The sequence below is a fragment of the Lagenorhynchus albirostris genome, chromosome 9 (assembly GCF_949774975.1).
Source record: "Lagenorhynchus albirostris chromosome 9, mLagAlb1.1, whole genome shotgun sequence".
Classification (NCBI taxonomy): domain Eukaryota; kingdom Metazoa; phylum Chordata; class Mammalia; order Artiodactyla; family Delphinidae; genus Lagenorhynchus; species Lagenorhynchus albirostris.
This window is the reverse complement of record NC_083103.1, coordinates 37,331,002-37,354,555: the sequence shown is the minus strand read 5'-3', so window position 1 is coordinate 37,354,555 and position 23,554 is coordinate 37,331,002. Positions and strand designations below refer to the sequence as shown.

General features: G+C 39.4%; 1 protein-coding gene across 2 annotated transcripts in view; it reads right to left on the bottom strand.

Moving 5' to 3' along the window:
- Window positions 1-23,554, bottom strand: part of TSG101 (tumor susceptibility 101) — a 57,463-nt gene that overhangs the window by 5,521 nt on the left and 28,388 nt on the right. For both annotated transcript variants that reach the window (XM_060159546.1, XM_060159547.1), the window contains one exon: window positions 19,721-19,812. In XM_060159546.1, coding sequence (XP_060015529.1) covers window positions 19,721-19,812 — 92 coding nt within the window. The remainder of the gene's footprint in view (window positions 1-19,720; window positions 19,813-23,554) is intronic.

Genomic DNA, 23,554 nt, shown 5'->3' with positions numbered 1-23,554 from the left:
CCTTAAGCCCTCCTTTTACCATTTTCCCACAAAGGCAAAAAAAATCCTCAGAACATCTTCAAGGATTGAAAGGACCAGATGGGAGTCTTCCACTCTCTTCTCCCATTCTGCTTTGGAACAAGAATCCTAACCCTTCACTCCTCACCATTCAAAAGTACTCGCCTCCCTTTCTCAGCAAGACAACTTGCTTTTCCTCTCAGTATGATTTAAAGACTTCGCTGTTTTAGGCAAAACAGCTGTTTTATTTTCTGATATAAATCGCACCAATGTTTCCTTAGGTCAGTCTCCCAAGGCAATAGAAATAAAAATGAAAATAAACAAATGGGACCTAATCAAACTTACAAGCTTTTGCACAGCAAAGGAAACCATAAGCAAACTGAAAAGACAACCTACAGAATGGGAGAAAATATTTGCAAAAGATGTGACCAACAAGGGCTTAAAATTTCTAAAATATACAAACAACTCATATAACTCAACAACAAAAAAACGAACAACCCAATCAAAAATTGGGCAGAAGACCTAAATAGACATGTCTCCAAAGAAGACATACAGGTGGCCAATAGGCACATGAAAAGATGCTCAACATCGCTAATTATTAGAGAAATGCAAACCAAAACTACAATGAGGTATCACCTCACACCAGTAAGAATAACCATCATTAAAAAGGCTACAAATAACAAATGCTAGAGGGTGTGGAGGAAAGGGAACCCTCCCACACTGTTGGTGGGAATGTAAGTTGGTGCAGCCACTGTGGAAAACTATGGAGGTTCCTCAGAAAACTAAAAATAGAACTACCATATGATCCAGCAATCCTACTCCTGGGCATATATCCAGACAAAACTATAATTGAAAAACATAACATGCACCCCTATGTTCATAGCAGCACTATTTACAATAGCCAAGACATGGAAACAACCTAAATGTCCATCAACACATGAATGGATAAAGAAGATGTGGTACAATATATACAACGGAATACTACTTAACCATAAAAAAACACGAAATAATGCCATTTACAGCAAGATGGATGCAACTAGAGATTATTTATTATACTAAGTGAACTAAGTCAGAGAAAGACAAATACCATATGATATCACTTATATGTGGAATCTAAAATATGACACAAATGAACCTATCTATGAAACAGAAACAGAGTCAGGGACATATAGAATAGACTGGTGGTTGCCAAGGGGGAGGGGAGTGGGAGAGGACAGGAGTGGGAGTTTGGAATTAGCAGATGCAAACTGGTATATATATAGAATGGATAAACAAGGTCCTACTGTATAGCACAGGGAATTATATTCAATATCCTGTAATAAACCGTAACGGAAAAGAATATGAAAAAGAATGTATATATAACTGAGTCACTTTCCTAATTAACATCATCAACTATACTTCAATTAAAAAAAAAAGACAAAAAAAATGACTTAGCTGTTTATTTGTAGAGAATTTATGCCAAACCAAAATCTCTAGTTTCTTATATCGCACTATTAAGTCCTAAGTGAGAGCAAAAAGGGGTAATTTCTACAAGTTTAGAATTTTGTGCCCAAAGGATGATTTACAAAATAATGACTAGTGGAGATGGTATCTCATTAAGTCCCCATTTTATGATAAAGATGCATTAACAATAGGAATTTAAAAACTTGTTTCTAAAAGAACTTTCCTATTATATCCTATATGAAATGGTTCCTGTGAGATACAACAAACCTTCTCCCAGAGATTGGGGAACCCAAATTATATGAATATGGTTAGGTATTCAAATGTCTGGTCAGTCATATGCAGCAGTTAGTGTCCCATTTATCTGTGTAGAAGTTATCCGAACTAATACAAGCTTAAGGGTCTTTTCATAACTAGTCTGTATTTTTCACACACAACCATATCAACAAACTTTGTTAAAATTACTACATTAAAATGAATCAAGGGACTTACCTGGTGGCGCAGCGGTTAAGATTCCAAGCTCCCAATGCAGGGGGCCCGGGTTCAATCCCTGGTCAGGGAACTAGATCCCACATGCATGCTGCAACTAAGTGTTCGCATGCCACAACTAAGGAGCCAGTGAGCCACAACTAAGGAGCCTACTGGCCACAAGTGAGAAGCACATGTGCCACAACTAAGACCCAGCAAACCAAATAAATAAATAAAATAAATATTATAAATAAAATGAATCAAGTTATAATGATGTTGAATTTTCAAAAACCAATTTTAAAAAACACACTTAAATCCTGGAATTTACATTGTTTCTCTTATAAAATATGTTAAGGCAAATGCTACAATACAGGGCCAAATAAGTCCTTCCAAATAAGTCTCCAGCTAAAGCCATTAACATTCAAAATGGGAATCAAGCTGAGGCAGCAATCACCTGGCTTTCTATAAAGGTCACAGTTCACCCGAGGAGGCTAGAAATGCCAAGGTTAGACTTAGTCCTCTCCGCTATCACACATAGACCTTTTTATACAGTATATTTGAACACTTTAAATCCATCTACTTTCTAAAAAGAAAAAAAAAACTAATTAAGATCTGCAATGTGAATGCCAAGAGAAAAACCCAGATTAAAGTTCAAAATTGAATGAACCATGACACTTTAAGAGATTGTTTATATAAATAAGTAAGAAAAATGTTTGGTAGAAGGTTCTTATTCTTGATTGCTCTTGAAACAAAAAAATCTTTTTTTCCTCAAACGTCTTAAGAGAAATTTTAATATTCTTTATACCTGCTATAACAAGCCTTGGATTAATGAGTTTGTGGCAAACTGCCATACCTCAAGTCCCCACACATTGTTGACCTTTACTCATGCAGAGTTGGATTTCAGAAGTGCCCTTCTACAATTCCAGATTAGCAGCAATTGAAAAGGTAACATAGATTTTGAGAAACAATCCTGAACAAAAACTTCATTTAAATGTCAGATAGGATCCAATCACTAAACTTAATCCTTAGGAAATAAGATGATTTTTCTACTATTAGGAAACCAATACTCTACTCAGTGGATCTGATAATTCAATGAATAATTTAGGCCAGTATCTTCAAAGTACACTGGTATATACACTACCTGATTTTAAACCATCTTTAAACACTTAAAGATAATCAGTTTTATTTATCTCCTAACAGTACTTACTGATGATCATTACTTCCTACAACTCAAAAAGGAGCTCATTTATATTAGAGAAAGAATCCATGGTAACCTCAAAGAAAAATACAAAATAACTATAAACAGTAACTTTTCTGATCTTACCTCTAACCAGCAAAGTGAATCACTTGCCCCCGCCCCCAGCATTTTTCCTTCCTGAAGTTACTTGCTCAAGACCCACATAATGATCTTTGGTCGGGCATTTGTGCTACAGAGCAAACTATGGAGCCTAAGCAATCTGAAACAGAAGACTATTGACCCATCTATTGAGAAACTGGGTCAAGCCCATGTGGATCACTGGATCAAGCCCGTATTATTTCCTTTTAGAATAAAAACAGAAAACAGGTCAATCTCTGAAATAGGAGAAGCATTTCAAACAACTATATGAGCAGAGTCATTCTGATTCGTGCTATTAAACACAAATCAGGCAAATTCATTAAGCTGCTTACAAAAGGCTTTTATTTATAGTCTATGAATATATAAGCTTCTAATACTACTGGCCAGGCTCTGGGTGGGCTATGGAACTTTATTCCAAAGAAATCAGGGGACCTCAATTTATCTTTTAAACACTATTAGAGCAGTACTCTTTATTTAAACTCTAGAAAGTTTCTATTACCACAATCAATGAGAAAAACAGCAGGTTTACACTTCTTGAAAATAAACACACAGCACAAAGAAAGATTTAGATTAATTTACATAACAATTCAAGTTTCAAAAGTGGAGGTTAAGTATAGACCTTTTTTTTTTTTTTTGCGGTATGCGGGCCTCTCACTGTTGCGGCCTCTCCCGTCTCCCGCTTAGGCTCCGGACGTGCAGGCTCAGTGGCCATGGCTCACGGGCCCAGCCGCTCTGCGGCATGTGGGATCTTCCCCGACCGGGGCACGAACCCGTGTCCCCTGCATTGGCAGGCGGACTCTCAACCACTGCGCCACCAGGGAAGCCCTAGACCTTATTAAAATAGATGCCAAAGTAGTAACTACTTCAAAAAATAAATGGCACTACAATCATTCAACTATCATAATCATGAAAGATGCTACAAGCAGGCTTAAGCACAAAGGGCAATTAATCTGAAGGACAGATTCCATCCTTTAAAACAAAATGGGTCAGAATCAAAGTCATACCTTAAAATTATTTTGTGAACAAGAACAATTTAAGAATCTACCATGTTAAAGAAAAAAACTGGAGGTATCATGCTCCCTGATTTCAAACTACACTACAAAGCTTTTCAGTAATCAAAACAGTATGGTACTGGCATAAAAACAGACACATAGATCAACTGGACAGAACAGAGAGTCCAAAAATAAACCCACACTTATATGGTCAATTAATCTATGATAAAGGAGGGAAGAATACAGAACGGGGAAAAGACAGCCTCTTCAATAAATGGTTTTGGGAAAACTGGACTTTCTCACACTATATACAAAAATAAACTCAGAATGGGTTAAAATTAAATGTAAGACCTGAAACCGTTAAGACTCCTAGAAGAAAACGTAAGCAGTACTAGGGATGTAATGTACAACATGATTAATACAATTAACACTGCTCTATTTTATTTATTTTTGTTTATTTATTTATTTATGGCTGCCTTGGGTTTTCACTGCTGCGCACAGGCTTAGTTGCAGTGAGCAGGGGCTACTCTTCGTTGCAGTGCGCGGGCTTCTCATTGCAGTGGTTTCTCTTGTTGCGGAGCAAGGCCTCTAGGAGCACAGGCTTCAGTAGTTGTGGCACGCAGCTTCAGTAGTTGTGCTTCGCGGGCTCTAGAGCTCAGGCTCTAGAGTGCAGGCTCAGTAGTTGTGGCGCACGGGTTTAGCTGTTCCGCGGCATGTGGGATCTTCCTGGACCAGGGATTGAACCCATGTCCCCTGCACTGGCAGGTGGATTCTTAACCACTGCACCACCAGGGAAGTCCTGCTATATGTTATATAGGAAAGTTGTTAAGAATAAATCCTAAAGAGTTCTCATCACAAAGAAAAAAAATATATTTTCTTGTATCTATAGGAGATGACAGATGTTCACTAAACTTACTGTGGTAATCATTTCATGATGTATGTAAGTCAAATCATTATGCTGTACACCTTAAACTTATAAAGTGCTGTAAGTCAATTATATCTCAATACAACTGTAAGAAAAAAAAGTTAAAAAAAAAAAAGAAAACATGGGGAGTACTCTGACATTGGTCTTAATATTTTTTTGGATATGTCTCTTCAGGCAAGGGAAACAAAAGCAAAAAAAAAACCCCAAAAAACAAACAAACAAAAAAAACCAAATGGGAGACTACATCAAACTAAAAAAGCTTTTGACCAGCAAAGGAAACTATCAACAAAAAGAAAACGCAGCCTACTGAATGGGAGAAGATGGCTGCAAAAAATATCCGATAAGGGGTTAATATCCAAAATATACAAAGAACTCATACAAGTCAACATCAAAAAACAAACGGCCTGGGCTTCCTTGGTGGCACAGTGGTTGGGAGTCCGCCTGCCGCTGCAGGGGACACGGGTTCGTGCCCCGGTCTGGGAGGATCCCACGTGCCGCGGAGCGGCTGGGCCCGTGAGCCATGGCCACTGGGCCTGCGCGTCCGGAGCCTGTGCTTCGCAACGGGAGAGGCCACAACAGTGAGAGGCCCGCGTACCACAAACAAAACAAAACAAAACAAAACAAAACACAAAAACGGCCTGATTAAAAACTGGGCAGAGAACCTGAATAGTTTTCCAAAGAAGGCATACAGATGGCCAACAGGCACATGAAAAGATGCTCAACATCACTAATCATCAGGGAAATGCAATCAAGACCACAATGAGGTATCACCTCACACCTGTCAGAATGGCTATTATCAAAAAGAAAACAAATAATAAGTGCTGCTGAGGATGTGGAGAAAAGGAAACCCATGCTAGTAGTAATGTAAATTGGTGCAGCCACTATGGAAAACAGTATGGAGGGGTTCCTCAAAAAATTAAAAATAAAACTACCGTATGACCCCGCAATTCCACTTCTGGGTATTTTTCTGAAGAAAACAAACACAGTCATTCAAAAAGATGTATGCACCCCTGTGTATTGCAGCATTATTACAATAGCCAAGATATGGAAGGAAGCAACCTAAGTGTCCATCCATAGATGAATGATTACCCCTCCTCAGCGTATGTGACCACATCCTCTGTCCCCACACTGGTCCGAGCCACCATCTCAGACCCAGATTCTTGCAGTGGCCTCCTCGGGGTGGGGAGCTCTGCTGCCACCCTTCCCTCCCGGGGTCTGGCACAGAGGCATCTGTTATAATAGCAATCAGATCAGATCACTCCTCTGCTCAAAGCCTGCCCGTGGCTCTGCAGCTCACGTAGAGGAAAAGCCACAGGCCTCCTCCCCCTGACCCACAAGGGCTTACTTGAGCCAGTCCTGTTTCCCCTCCGACCCCATCTCTCTGTGCACGCCTCGCTCACACCACTAGTCTCTTTGCAGTTCCTTGAACCACAAACATACTCCCACCTCAAAGTATAAGGCACAGAAGCCTTTTTCCAGTCTTGGAGATCTCCAGGTCACCATCCAAGCGAGCAGAGCGCGGATGGGGCTGAAACAGCAAACCAGTGTGTTTGGGGCTCAAGGAGTGACAGGAGGCCAGTGGTGTGAGCAAGGTGGATATAGAGGAGGTGAGATCAGAATGCAGTCCTCACCTTCCAGGTCTTCCTGTGCCCCTCTTTCGTCTGAATGTTCCTAGGTAGCATTTATCTCCATCTGGTGCATTGTATACTATGCTGTAAGTTTGTTTTCTGTCTTCCCCCATTGAAATGTAAACTCCATGAAGGCAGGAAGTTACTTTGTGTTGTTCTTACTCCTGGCATGTAGCAAGCACTTAGTAAATATATGTAGAATGACTAAATGAATAAACAAATAATTGAAGAAAAAAAATAGATGAATGGATAAAGAAAGTGTGGTATGGGCTTCCCTGGTGGCACAGTGGTTAAGAATCTGCCTGCCAATGCAGGGTACACGGGTTTGAGCCCTGGCCCAGGAAGATCCCACATGTGGCGGAACAACTAAGCCCGTGCACAACTACTGAGCCTGCACTCTAAAGCCCATGAGCCACAACTACTGAGCCCATGTGCCACAACTACTGAAGCCCACGTGCCTAGAGCCCATGCTCCGCAACAAGAGAAGCCACCGCAATGAGAAGCCCACGCACTGCAATGAAGAGTAGCCCCTGCTCGCCACAGCTAGAGAAAGCCCGTGCACAGCAACAAAGACCCAATGCAGCCAAAAATTAATTAATTAATTAAAAAAAGAAAAAGAAAATATGGTATGTATTTGTGTGTATACATGTGTGTGATGTACTGATGGTACATCCTCCGATGAACTTCATAAAAGAGCCAATTTGTCCACTGACTTTCTTCACACGTATATTCATAACATGTAGAGGTTTCGTTGAGTGGGACCACACTTTTCTGGGTACCATACTGGACCACACTCTAGTAACATTCTTGAACATTTACTTGATAAATCTTTTTTTTTTAAGATTTATTTATTATTTATTTATTTATTTTTGGCTGTGCCGGGTGTTAGTTGTGGCATGCGGGATCTTTGCTGCAGCGCATGGGCTTCTCTCTAGTTGTGGCATGCAGTTTTTCTCTTCTTTAGTTGTGGTGCGCAGGCTCTAGGGCACGTGAGCTCTGTAGTTGTGGTGCGCAGGTTCCAGAGAGTGTGGACTCTGTAGTTTGCAGCACGTGGGCTCTAGTTGAGGCGCACAAGCTCAGTAGTTGCGGCATGCGGGCTTAGTTGCCCCGCAGCATGGGGGATCTTAGTTCCCTGACCAGGGATTGATCCCGCATCCCCTGCATTGCAAGGCAGATTCTTTATCACTGAACCGCCAGGGAAGTCCCGATAAATCTTAAATCTTTCTTAATTTGGATTAAAATATCAAACAACTTCATCACTCCCAGATCACTGCCACCTGGGTGCACCACCAGCACATCAGGGTCTGACAGAGAGTGCTATGCATGAATCAAAGTGGAGTGACTGGTCCCTCATGCCACTCTTCCCTATCCAATAGAGTTTGGAATTCTCCATGGGAATGCCCAGCTGGGGACCAAAGCTTTTCTTGAATGCCCGTTTTTCAGCCCTGAAAACATACAGATGACCAATATCCATACCTGCTTCTGCTGTATTCTGGCATGTGCTATTAAGAGAACAAACAAGTATTAATGTTGCCTCCTAAATTTATTCCTTATAACTTGGTGCCGGTCAAGTAGTTTTAAACCTTTAAAATCAGAGTTCAAGTTCTCTTATAGTTTTGGCAATGCCAACTTGGTAAAAGTTATATGCCAGTCCTAACAAAAATGTTTTACTCTTAAGCATAATTGAATCTGAAGAAACAGAAACTTAAAGTTTTAAGTTTTTTAGATATCAAGAAAAGTTTACCTTCCTTCTGATGCTGTTGTTGATATATAATGCCTGCAATGGGCAGAAAATCTAAGGAAAACTGTCCAAATTCCACAGCTTTTCCCACTGATCTTCCAGTAGAAAATGTTTTTGCTAGTAACTTGCAAAGATGATATACAAAAAATACACCTGGGACTTCCCTGGTGGCACAGTGGTTAAGAATCTGCCTGCCAATGCAGGGGACATGGGTTCCATCCCTGGTCCGGGAAGATCCCACATGCCACAGAACAACTAAGCCCGTGCACCACAACTACTGACCCTGCGCTCTAGAGCCTGAGTGCCACAACTACTTGAGCCCACATACCGCAACTACTGAAGCCCACGTGCTCTAGGGCCTGCGTGCCGCAACTACTGAGCCCGCGTGCTGCAACTACTGAACCCTGTGCGCTTAGAGCCCATGCTCCGCAACGAGAAGCCACCACAATGAGAAGCCCGAGCACTGCAACCAAGAGTAGCCTCCGCTCGCTGCAACTAGATAAAGCCCATGTGAAGCAACAAAGACCCAACGCAGCCAAAAAACAAAACAAAAAGAACACCTGGTCTTACGGTAACTTCAACGAAGAATTTAAGTTATAGATCACAACTTTTCCCTCATTAAATAATACAACTGAATTAAAATATCACTGCAATTGCCCAGACCTGATGGAAAAGCACCACCAACAGGTTTTTCACTATTCAACAGCTGCCTTCACTGCTTAGTCAATGCCCTCAGTGAGCACCAATCTCATGAAGGTGGTTTTAAAAGTCAGGTTAGGCAGGAAGCTGTCTGCCAGGTGACAAAAAAGCTATAAAAAGAGATGACAAAACAAATTCTCTGATTTTCTTATAAAGGTGGTTGTTCAAAATCTACATGTAATGGAGTCAGAAAGAGCTGTTTTAAAGTCCCAAGATCTGCATCAATCCTCAGTCTTCTGCAATGTTTCAGAAGAGACTGCTATTAAGAATGTAATCTCTATTACTTCTTTTTTTTTTCCCCCAACCTCACTGCATAGCATGTGAAATCTTGGGATCTTAGCGCCCCGACCAGAGATTGAACCCTCGCCCCCTGCAGTGGAAGTGCGGAGTCTTAACCGCTGGACCACCAGGGAAGTTGCCTCTATTACTTCACTTTAAGTGGTTCTTTTACTTAAATATTGTTGGAGGTGGTTAAAAATCAGCGCTTGCACAGGCATCCACATCAATAATAAGACATGAGTTAATTAATGATGCCATGAAACTGGTGTTTGTTTTACATCATAAAATCAAAATCTTTAAAGTGAAACTATCAAGTTCCACAAAGGATAAATAACCACTTTCATTCTTTCTCATGGCCTTAGTAGCACAGAGAATAATAGCACAAATCCTGATGGCCACTGACAGACTGAGAAAATGTTGACTATCTGTGAACTCTAATATTCAGATGATACTTTTATGTTTCTGCTTTCCTTTATGACAATTTTGAAGTTCAACAGTTTTGCACAATGTACTACTAAAATATGATGAAAAAAATCACGTAGCTAAGCAACAAAGGGTAGAAAAACAACATACATTATAAGGATATCCTAGATTATCATAAAATGATAATGTGTTTTTAGCCTTTCTAAGAAAGTACTCTTAAAAGTACTTTAAAGAGCTTCCCTGGTGGCGCAGTGGTTGAGAGTCCGCCTGCCGATGCGGGGGACGCGGGTTCGTGCCCCGGTCCGGGAGGATCCCACATGCCGTGTAGCGGCAAGAGACGTTTTCTTCCTTCTTTGTCTCCTGGCGCGCGAGGAGAAGGGATTAAGAGCGCTGCTTAAAGGAGCTCCAGAGACTGGCGCGAGCCGCGGCTAAAAGCACGGACCCCAGAGACAGGCATGAGATGCTAAGGCTGCTGCTGCCGCCACCAGGAAGCCTGTGTGCGAGCACAGGTCACTATCCACACCCCCTTCCGGGGAGCCTGTGCAGCCCGCCACTGCCAAGGGTCCCGCGATCCAGGGGCAACTCCCCTGGGAGAACGCACGGGGCACCTCAGGCTGCAGCAATGTCACGGCGGCCTCTGCTGCCGCAGGCTCGCCCCGCACTCCGTGCCCCTCCTTCCCCCCAGCCTGAGTGAGCCAGAGCCCCCAAGTCAGCTGCTCCTTTAACCCCATCCTGTGAGCGAAGAACAGATGCCCTCCGGCGACCTACACACAGAGGCGGGGCCAAATGCGAAGCTGAGCCCCTGGGAGCTGTGAGAACAAAGAATAGAAAGGGAAATCACTCCCAGCAGCCTCAGAAGCAGCGGATTAAAGCTCTACAATCAATTTGATGTACCTCCATCTGTGAAATACATGAATAGACAACGAATCATCCCAAATTAAGGAGGTGGACTTTGGGAGCAACACTTATGATTTTTTCCCCTTTTCCTTTTTCTGTGAGTGTGTATGTGTATGCTTCTCTGTGAGATTTTGTCTGTATAGCTTTGCTTCCACCATTTGTCTGAGGGTTCTATCCGTTTTTTTAAAAAATTTTTTCTTAATAATTACTTTTTATTTTAATAACTTTATTTTATTTTACTTTATCATCGTTTTTCCCTTCCTTCCCACCTTTAGACGAGTCATCACAAATTGAAGAGATGGACTTTGAGTGCAAGATTTATGATTTTTCCCCCTTTTCCTCTTTTTGTGACTGTGTATGTGTATGCTTCTGTGTGAGATTTTGTCTGTATACCTTTGCTTCCACCATTTGTCCTAGGGCTCTATCCGTCCCTTTTTATTTTTTCTCTTAATAATTTTTTATTTTAATAACTTTATTATATTTTATCTTACTTTATTTTATTTTACTTTATCTTCTTTCTTTTTTTCCTCCCTCCTTTCTTTCTTTCTTTCTTGTTTTCTTTCTTTCTTTCTACTTCTACTAATTCTTTCTTTCTACGTTGTTTCCCTTTTATTCTGAGCCATGTGGATGAAGGTCTCTTGGTGCTGCAGCCAGGAGTCAGTGCTGTGCCTCTGAGGTGGGAGAGCCAACTTCAGGACACTGGTCCACAAGAGACCTCCCAGCTCCACGTAATATCAAATGGCGAAAATCTCCCAGAGATCTCCATCTCAACACCAACACCCAGCCTCACTCAACAGCTAGCAAACTACAGTGCTGGACACCCTATGCCAAACAACTAGCAAGACAGGAACACAACCCCACCCATTAGCAGAGAGGCTGCCTAAAATCATAATAAGTCCACAGACACCCCAAAATACACCACCAGACGTGGACCGGCCCATCAGAAAGACAAGATCCAGCCTCATCCACCAGAACACAGGCACTAGTCCCCTCCAATAGGAAGCGTACACAACCCACTGAAACAACTTTAGCCACTGGGGACAGACACCAAAAACAATGGGAACTACAAACCTGCAGCCTGCAAAAAGGAGACCCCAAACACAGTAAGATAAGCAAAATGAGAAGACAGAAAAACACACTGCAGATGAAGGAGCAAGATAAAAACCCACCAGACCTAACAAATGAAGAGGAAATAGGCAGTCTACCTGAAAAAGAATTCAGAATAATGATAGTAAAGATGATCCAAAATCTTGGAAATAGAATAGACAAAATGCAAGAAACATTTAACAAGGACCTAGAAGAACTAAAGATGAAACAAGCAACGATGAAAAGCACAATAAATGAAATTAAAAATACTCTAGAAGGAATCAATAGCAGAATAACTGAGGCAGAAGAACGGATAAGTGACCTGGAAGATAAAATAGTGGAAATAACTACTGCAGAGCAGAATAAAGAAAAAAGAATGAAAAGAACTGAGGACAGTCTCAGAGACCTCTGGGACAACATTAAACACACCAACATTCGAATTATAGGGGTTCCAGAAGAAGAAGAGAAAAAGAAAGGGACTGAGAAAATATTTGAAGAGATTATAGTTGAAAACTTCCCTAATATGGGAAAGGAAATAGTTAATCAAGTCCAGGAAGCACAGAGAGTCCCATACAGGATAAATCCAAGGAGAAACACGCCAAGACACATATTAATCAAACTGTCAAAAATTAAATACAAAGAAAACATATTAAAAGCAGCAAGGGAAAAACAACAAATAACACACAAGGGAATCCCCATAAGGTTAACAGCTGATCTCTCAGCAGAAACTCTGCAAGCCAGAAGGGACTGGCAGGACATATTTAAAGTGATGGAGGAGAAAAACCTACAACCAAGATTAGTCTACCCAGCAAGGATCTCATTCAGATTTGACAGAGAAATTAAAACCTTTACAGGCAAGCAAAAGCTGAGAGAGTTCAGCGCCACCAAACCAGCTTTACAACAAATGCTAAAGGATCTTCTCTAGGAAGAAACACAAGAGAAGGAAAAGACCGACAATAACAATCCCAAAACAATTAAGAAAATGGGAATAGGAACATACATATCAATAATTACCTTAAAGGTAAATGGATTAAATGCTCCCACCAAAAGACACACACTGGCTGAATGGATACAAAAACAAGACCCATATATATGCTGTCTACAAGAGACCCACTTCAGACCTAGAGACACATACAGACTGAAAGTGAGGGCATGGAAAAAGATATTTCATGCAAATGGAAACCAAAAGAAAGCTGGAGTAGCAATTCTCATATCAGACAAAACAGACTTTAAAATAAAGACTATTACAAGTGATAAAGAAGGACACTACATAATGATCAAGGGATCGATCCAAGAAGAAGATATAACAAATTGTAAATATTTATGCACCCAATATAGGAGCACCTCAATACATAAGGCAAATACTAACAGCCATAAAAGGGGAAATCGACAGTAACACATTCATAGTAGGGGACTTTAACACCCCACTTTCACCAATGGACAGATCATCCAAAATGAAAATAAATAAGGAAACACAAGCTTTAAATGATACATTAAACAAGATGGACTTAATTGATATTTATAGGACATTCCATCCAAAAACAACAGAATACAAGAATACACATTTTTCTCTAGTGCTCATGGAACATTCTCCAGGATAGATCATATCTTGGGTCACAAATCAAGCCTTGGTAAATTTAAGAAAACTGAAATTGTATCAAGTATCTTTTCTGACCACAACGCTATGAGACTAGAGATAAATTACAGGAAAAGATCTATAAAAAATACAAACACGTGGAGGCTAAACAATACACTACTTAATAACGAAGTGATCACTGAAGAAATCAAAGAGGAAATCAAAAAATACCTAGAAACAAATGACAATGGAGACACGATGACCCAAAATCTATGGGATGCAGCAAAATCAGTTCTAAGAGGGAAGTTTATAGCAATACAATCCTACCTTAAGAAACAGGAAACATCTCAAATAAACAACATAACCTTGCACCTAAAGCAATTAGAGGAAGAAGAACAAAAAACCCCCAAAGTTAGCAGGAAAGAAATCATAAAAATCAGATCAGAAATAAATGAAAAAGAAATGAAGGAAACGATAGCTAAGATCAATAAAACTAAAAGCTGGTTCTTTGAGAAGATAAACAAAATTGATAAACCATTAGCCAGACTCATCAAGAAAAAAAGGGAGAAGACTCAAATCAATAGAATTAGAAATGAAAAAGAAGTAACAACTGACACTGCAGAAATACAAAAGACCATAAGAGACCACTACAAGCAACTCTATGCCAATAAAATGGACAACCTGGAAGAAATGGACAAATTCGTAGAAATGCACAACCTGCCAAGACTGAATCAGGAAGAAACAGAAAATATGAACAGACCAATCACAAGCACTGAAATTGAAACTGTGATTAAAAATCTTCCAAAAAACAAAAGCCCAGGACCAGATGGCTTCACAGGCAAATCTATCAAACATTTAGAGAAGAGCTAACACATATCCTTCTGAAACTCTTCCAAAATATAGCAGAGGGAGGAACACTCCCAAACTCATTCTACGAGGCCACCATCACCCTGATACCAAAACCAGACAAGGATGTCACAAAGAAAGGAAACTACAGGCCAATATCACTGATGAACATAGATGCAAAAATCCTCAGCAAAATAGTAGCAGGATCATACACCATGATCAAGTGGGGTTTATTCCAGGAATGCAAGGATTCTTCAATATACGCAAATCAATCAACGTGATACACCATATTAACAAATTGAAGGAGAAAAACCATACGATCATCTCAATAGATACAGAGAAAGCTTTCGACAAAATTCAACACCCATTTATGATAAAAACCCTGCATAAAGTAGGCATGGAGGGAACTTTCCTCAACATAACAAAGGCCATATATGACAAACCCACAGCCAACATCGTCCTCAATGGTGAAAAACTGAAAGCATTTCCACTAAGATCAGGAACAAGACAAGGTTGCCCACTCTCACCACTCTTATTCAACATAGTTTTGGAAGTTTTAGCCACAGCAATCAGAGAAGAAAAGGAAATAAAAGGAATCCAAATCAGAAGAGAAGAAGTAAAGCTGTCACTGTTTGCAGATGACATGATACTATACATAGAGAATCCTAAAGATGCTACCAGAAAACTACTAGTGCTAATCAATGAATTTGGTAAAGTAGCAGGATACAAAATTAATGCACAGAAATCTCTGGCATTCCTACACACTGATGATGAAAAATCTGAAAGTGAAATCAAGAAAACACTCCCATTTACCACTGCAACAAAAAGAATAAAATATCTAGGAATAAACCTACCTAAGGAGACAAAAGACCTGTATGCAGAAAATTATAAGACACTAATGAAAGAAATTAAAGATGATACAAATAGATGGAGAGATATACCATGTTCTTGGATTGGAAGAATCAACATTGTGAAAATGACTCTACTACCCAAAGCAATCTACAGATTCAGTGCAATCCGTATCAAACTACCACTGGCATTTTTCACAGAACTAGAACAAAAACTTTCACAGTTTGTATGGAAACACAAAAGACCCCGAACAGCCAAAGCAATCTTGAGAACGAAAAACGGAGCTGGAGGAATCAGGCTCCCTGACTTCAGACTATACTACAAAGCTACAGTCATCAAGACAGTATGGTACTGGCACAAAAACAGATAGATCAGTGGAACAGGACAGAAAGCCCAGAGATAAACCCATGCACATATGGTCACCTTATCTTTGATAAAGGAGGCAGGAATGTACAGTGGAGAAAGGACAGCCTCTTCAATAAGTGGTGCTGGGAAAACTGGACAGCTACATGTAAAAGTATGAGATTAGATCACTCCCTAACACCATACACAGAAATAAGCTCAAAATGGATTAAAGACCTAAATGTAAGGCCAGAAACTATCAAACTCTTAGAGGAAAACATAGGCAGGACACTATGACATAAATCGCAGCAAGATCCTTTTTGACCCACCTCCTAGAGAAATGGAAATAAAAACAAAAATAAACAAATGGGACCTAATGAAACTTCAAAGCTTTTGCACAGCAAAGGAAACCATAAACAAGACCAAAAGACAACCCTCAGAATCGGAGAAAATATCTGCAAATGAAGCAACTGACAAAGGATTAATCTCCAAAATTTATAAGCAGCTCATGTAGCTCAATAACAAAAAACCAAACAACCCAATCCAAAAATGGGCAGAAGACCTAAATAGACATTTCTCCAAACAAGATATACAGACTGCCAACAAACACATGAAAGAATGCTCAACATCATTAATCATTAGAGAAATGCAAATCAAAACTACAATGAGATATCATCTCACACTGGTCAGAATGGCCATCATCAAAAACTCTAGAAACAATAAATGCTGGAGAGGGTGTGGAGAAAAGGGAACCCTCTTGCACTGTTGGTGGGAATGTAAATTGATACAGCCACTGTGGAGAACAGTATGGAGCTTCCTTAAAAAAGTACAAATAGAACTACCCTATGACCCAGCAATCCCACTACTGGGCATATACCCTGAGAAAACCATAATTCAAAAAGAGCCATGTACCAAAATGTTCACTGCAGCTCTATTTATAATAGCCTGGAGATGGAAACAACCTAAGTGTCCATCATCGGTGAATGGATAAAGAAGATGTGGCACATATATACAATGGAATATTACTCAGCCATAAAAAGAAATGAAATTGAGCTGTTTGTAATGAGGTGGATAGACCTAAAGTCTGTCATAGAGAGTGAAGTAAGTCAGAGAGAGACAAATACCGAATGCTAACACAAATATATGGAATTTAAGGAAAAAAAATGTCATGAAGAACCTAGGGGTAAGACAGGAATAAAGACACAGACCTACTAGAGAATGGGCTTGAGGATATGGGGAGGGGGAAGGGTAAGCTGTGACAAAGCGAGAGAGAGGCATGGACATATATTCACTACCAAACGTAAGGTAGATAGCTAGTGCGAAGCAGCCGTATTGCACAGGGAGATCAGCTCGGTGCTTTGTGATTGCCTGGAGGGGTGGGATAGGGAGGGTGGGAGAGAGGGAGACGCAAGAGGGAAGAGATATGGGAACATATGTATATATATAACGGATTCATTTTCTTGTAAAGCAGAAACTAACACGCCGTTGTAAAGCAATTATATTCCAATAAAGATGTTAAAAAAATAAATAAATAAAAATAAAATAAAATGTACCATTTCCCCCATATTCCTATGTTTTTATGTATGGATATCATCTATTCTAAGTTATAAAATGCTTCCTATCTATTGTAGTGAAATGAGTTAACATAAAAAAGATCTTTAGGAACTGAGGTTCTCTACAAATCAAATACTATCGTCTCAGTGAGAAACAGGGTAACAAATAGCACTATTCCTATTTTACTGATGATGCCTGAGCCATAATGGAGAGATTAACAACATTTAGTGTGTTTTGCTTGTGGATTAATGATCTCCCATCATCAGGTTTCTAACTCAAGCACTTAAATTACATTGTTAAAAAAAGAGCTATATTACAGAAGGATGAGAACATTTTTTTAAAAACAAAACCATTGCCACTAGAATCTCAATAAATAGAACGTATCAATGACAAAAACAGCTGAAGAAAATGCTCTTTTTGGGGGAAGGGGAGATATTTACAGCAGATCTCAGGATGCTTACAATTGATCAGAAAATGTAACAAAACAGTAAACTTCACAAGATTCTACATGCAGACACTCAGTAAAATATTTAGGTGAACTTCTATATATCAAGCACTGTTCTAGATGTTGGGCATGTGTGTATATGTGTGCGGGGTTGGTGATGGGAGTAGATTGGTCAGGGTAGGCCTGACTGCTCCACACAAAGGAAACAGGTAGTGGACGAATCCTAAAACAGAAGAGTAGTAGGAGATGAGTTCAGAGAGGTAACAGGGGGAGGAAAGCAGGATCACAAAGGGCATTATAAGCTTCAGAAATTTGGATTGAACGCTGTGTGAAATGGGAAGACATTGGAAGGTTCTGAGTAGAGGAGTGATATAATTTATTTATCTTTTAATAGGATCATTCTGGCTGTTGTGTTAAAAACAGATGTAGGGATTAAGGAAAGAAGAAGGCTTTTTAGGAGGCTTTTGAAGTAAATTAGATGAAAGATAACGGTGACTTGCATCAGCACTGGATGTGATCAGATTCTATATGTATTTTGAAGATAATTGGTTCTTGATGAAGAATCAAGGATGACACCAAAGTTAGAGTATTGAGTAGGTATCACTGGAGGTGGGAAAGCATCATAGAAAGATTGAGAGTTTAATTTTGGTCACATTGAGTTTGAAATGTCTATTAAATATCGAAATGGAGATATTGAGAAGGGAGCTGGATATAAGAATCTGGAATTCTGGAGAGTGGTGTAAGTTGGAAAGAAATTTGGGAAGTGTGGACACAGAAATGGTATTTAAAGCTATGAGATTGGTAGAGATCACCAGGAGAGTGAGTATAGAGAATGCCAAGGACTGAGCCAGGGGGCATTCCAATATTAAGAAAAGGAGGGACTTATAAAGGAGACTGAGCATGAGTACCAGTGAGATGGGAGGAAAAACAAGTGAGTCTGGGGTCTTGGAAAGCAAGAGAGGAAAGTGTATCAAGGAGATACAACTGTCAAATACTGCTGACAAGCCAAGTAAGTGGAGACTATTTAATTGGCCATTGGATTTAACATCATAAAGGTCAATGGTGACCTTGAGAGAAGCAGCTTAGTGGAAGGACATGAGGGAAATCCCACATGGAGTGGTTCAAGAGTGAAAGGAAGAAGAGGAATTGAAGCTAATGAGTACGGGTAATTGTTTCAAGGAGTTTTGCTGTAAAGGGGAATGAAGAAATGGAATACTGGTGGCAGGGAAAGGGAAATTAAGAGGAGGATTTTTAAAGGTTTTTAGGGTATATTTTTGGGTGCTGATGAGAGCAACCCAGTAGAGAACAAAAGCTGATGATGAGAGGGGAAACTGCTGAAATGATGTCCCTGAGTAAATTACAGAGGATAAAACCTAGTGGGTAGAAATAATGATCTGTGGTAACAGGGAGAAGGCAGATATGGTAGGGGCAAATAGTCATGTAGAGGGGTGGGGGTCTGTAGAAGTTCTTGTATTGCTTTCATTTTCTCAACTGAAGAAAATTATATTTCAGGTAACTCTACTAATAAGCAACATAAAAAACCAAGAACTATTGGTCTGCAATAATTTGTCTTACTTGATCCACCCATATTTCCCAATGGTGCTTTCTTCTAAAGATGCTCATCTGTTTTTACATATAACAAGGCTAGGAAAACCTAAGTATCTGTTAATAGTTCAACACACATTAACGTTCACCAATAAATATGTGAAACACAGGAAAGAGTGATAAGAGTCAATCAAATTTACTTTTATGCCCTGGTAGAAGGCTCATTTATATGATGATAAATCATTTCAAGTTTTAGAGTACAGGACACTGATCATTAAGAGTTTTTGCTCTAAAAAGAAAGAGTATTCTAACATTTCACATGTAAAAGTGAAATGGGGGGAGGTGTGATAGAATTGATGATATTTAAGGGTACAAATTTATAACGAGTAGTAAGCAAGCCATAGAGATCTAATGCGCAGTGTGATGGATATAGACAATAATACTGTATGATAATTATGTAATGTAATAAATACCGCTATAATGCAATCATATTACAATATATAAATCTATCAAAGTAACAGACTGTACTCCTTAAACTTACACAATGTTACATATCAAACATTCAATAAAAAACAAAAGTGAAATGCACTTTTCACAACAGGAGACTCTGACTTTCCTTATGTGGAGAAATACAGTTTTGAACGGTACTTACCAACAGTGGTCACAGGAGGCTGGGAAGGGTACTGGGAACTTGTGGTGGCAGGATACTGACTGCCAGGTGGGTAAGGACAGCCTGGGTAACCACTAAAGAAAAGAACATAAAATATTAAATGTTAAGATGACCCAACTCTACAGTATCTTTAAGAACCCCATTCAGGGGACATCCCTGGCAGTCCAGTGGTTAAGACTTCACCTTCCAATGCAGGGGGTGTGGGTTCAATCCCTGGTCGGAGAGCTAAGATTCCACATGCCTCGTGGCCAAAAAACCAAAAAACATTTTAAATAATCCAGAAGCAATAATGTAACAAATTCAATAAAGACTTAAAACAAACAAACAAACAAATCCACCCCATTCAGGAGGCTAAGCTTGATATTTCATTGTCTTACCAGTTAATGACTTTACAGTTTTAGAGCTACAGGTGTCTATTCAAGCAAAGCTCCACAAAAATTCCATTAATGACACTGGATTTACTCTTAAAGTAAATGATTAAAATACTCTTGCTTGACCCTGGTGTTTTTTTTTTTTTTTTTGGCTGCGGCATTGCGGGATCTTAGTTCCCTGACCAGGGATCGAACCCGTGCCCTCTACAGTGGAAGCACAGAGTCTTAAACACTGGACCACCAGGGAAGTCCCTTGGCCCTGGTTATTCGAGGGTCACCTTCACAGTAGCAGAAAGCAACTCGAGTTTTTCTAAGGGCAGTCCAACAGTATCAGAACTGAGAGCAACAAATATTTTGTGAGAACTTTTCCATTCTGATTTCCTAGCATACAGGTAAATAATATTATTTAATTTTTACCTGTGGTTCATTGATAACCTTTTTGAATGTCTGATCTGAAAATACTCCTCTTGAGATAAAGTTTTAAAAGCTTCCTCTTCACTCTAAGGAAGGTTTGTGTCATTCCTGTATTCACATCAGAGTTGGAAGAAACTTTCCTTAGAAGTATTGTCCTCCAATCTCCTATCCAACATTGTTTCATAAATATCATTTACAATATCCCTGACAAATGGTCATCTTTCTCTACTGAACACTAACTGCATTTTGACACAGTAACCTCTAATTAATGGTCCTAAATTTGCACTCTGTAAGATCACTTGCATATTAGAAAACTTCTAACATTTTCCCCTCAGTCCTCTCTTTTTCAGGTGAAATATTTTTAATTCCTTCAACCATTCTTCACAGCTCTGATTTTCAGATCTAATCACTTTCCTCTGAATGATCACTAATTTGGCAGTGTTTCCCTTATAATGGAGAAGAAAAGGAACAGGATGATTACTATAGCTACCTGTTAGTTGAACAATCAATTTTGATGAATCCTATTTTATCTACAATTGTCAGATCTATGGCATTTGCAATTCTGATTAACATGCCTTCTATGAGTCCATTAAAATTACTGACTAAAAAGACCCAGCCCAGAGTCCCGGAGCAAGAGCTCTAAGTTCATAGTCAGTAATCCTTTTATAGGGCAGTGGCTCAAAGATTCTCTCCTATGTGTACTACTAGTTCACACTTCATAACCTGTCACCAACAAAAAAGTTTTGTGTGTAACTTGTTGAGGATTCAATGTAATCATGATACTCTTATCGATTAGTATAAAAGTAAAATGAAAAAAGAAAAAGGTTAAGCATTTCTGTTCCCAGTGGACACATGCTGAATGCTATTGCACAGTACTTTTGTTCTAGTCTCTCTAGTAATCCATGCTGCAAGGAAACAATGTCAATCTTATTCAAATTTCTGAATCTACCTTTTTGAACACTGGAATAAATTTGCTTTTTCTGGAGTTCCTCCCATTTTGCATACTTTTTCAAGGACAATCTGTGATTTTATTGCTGAATTTTTCAGTAAGTGGTATAAAACTCTTCTAGGCCTACAGATATTAAATTCAGAGAACTCCCTGTCTCTTTATTTAGTTTGCTTAATTTCTCCTTCGTAGTTATTCTCTATGTTCAGGGTTAACAACTTTTCTTGTTAATTTAGTAGTACTATTTAGTACTACTATAATAATTTAGTTATATTAGTTATATTAGTTACTATATTAGTTATATTAGTTACTATAATAATTTAGTAGTACTATTTTCTGTCTTTGTACATTATTAAACAATTTGCCCTATGTAGGAAATCTTTTTCAGATTTTTAAGAGCCCTTTTGGACTAAGTGTATTTAAAAAGAATTTTCCAACACTCTTATATTCCTTTTTCTTTATGTGCCCCTTCAAAATTTACTGTTTATTCTATTTAAAGCACTGTTTTCAAGTGCTTGAGGCAGGAGCTAAAGTATGAATCCATCTCTTCCTCAAGATACTAATAATCAAAATAGGGCAAGATCCCTGTAAACAATCCTGATAGGATAAAGAAAACAATAAATGCTAAATAAAAGTTCAGGAAATGTATACAGTTGATCCTTGAACAATATGGTTTTGAACTGTGCTGGTTCACTTATATGCAGATTTTTTTCACTAAATACATATTAGACTACTATACAAGCCACAGTGGGTTGAATCTGAGGATGCGAAACCTCAGATATGACAGAGAGGCCCGACTATAAAGTTATACTTGGATTTTCAATTGCAAGGAGGGTCGACACCCCTAGCCCCCCAACCTCCCCCTGATGTTCAAGAGTCAACTGTAGTGGAAAATCAATACCAGCTAGAGGAGATCAGAGAAGGTTTGGGGAGATCTGTAATACCTATGAAAGTTGCACCTTTATTAAAACTCTTCAGGGGCTTCCCTGGTGGTGCAGTGGTTAGGAATCCACCTGCCAATGCAAGGGACACGGGTTCAAGCCCTGCTCCGGGAGGATCCCACATGCCGCGGAGCAGCTAAGCCCTTGTGCCACAGCTGCTGGGCCTGCGCTCTGGAGCCCGTGAGCCACATCACTGAAGCCCGCGCACCTAGAGCCCGTGCTCCGCAACAAGAGAGGCCGCCACAATGAGAAGCCTGCGCACCACAAAGAAGAGGAGACCCTGCTCTCTGCAACTAGAGAAAGCCCACGCACAGAAATGAAGACCCAACACAGCCAAAAATAATGAATTTAAAAAATAAAAAAAAAACCTCTTCAGTCCTCCTACTCAAACTCTATATTCTCCAGCCATATTAGAGTGCTTCCTTATTCTTTCCTGGGATTTTTTTTGGCTTTCACACCTATGATTACATAAAATTGAGTGGGCTGAACTTAATAACCGTTAAGTTTCCTCTGATATAAAATGTTATTGCTGTTTGCTGCTCCCTCCACCTCTAAATACTTACTTTTCTTTTAAACCAGTTCCTTCATTTATGAAGCTATCTCTAAGCTCCCACCTCCAAACAGATGTGACCTCTCCTTTAAAGCTGTTTATCACAGCACTTAACACTTTCTGTCTTTTCTGATATCAGAAACTGTTTTCTAATAATACATGCTTGCTAGTACATATACCAAAACTGGAACAACTATCCTTGACATACTTTTTAGTTTCCTTGCATACATGCTGCAAGGTGCTAAATAAAACTTTCAAAAGATCTTAAAATTTTAAAGAGACCTTAGAGATCATCTAGTCCAACTTTCCACAGCAAGAATAAATATTCTCATATTCACTGTTGTAAAATAAAGATTCTTGAATCACTGATTTACTAATTCTCCTTTAGGATAAAGCGAGAAGACAAAGAGGTCCTGAGGCTCTTCTGCCAAGACCTTGCATATGCAGAAGGATACAGACAGTAATGTGAGTACAGTTACCCTTAACAACTCATTAGCCTGTCATGAGATTAAAAGTTACATTTCAAAAAAAACCCAAAAAACAAAACGCATCAAATCTTGAAAAATAGCTACCTCAAAAAGGAACTTCTAGGCT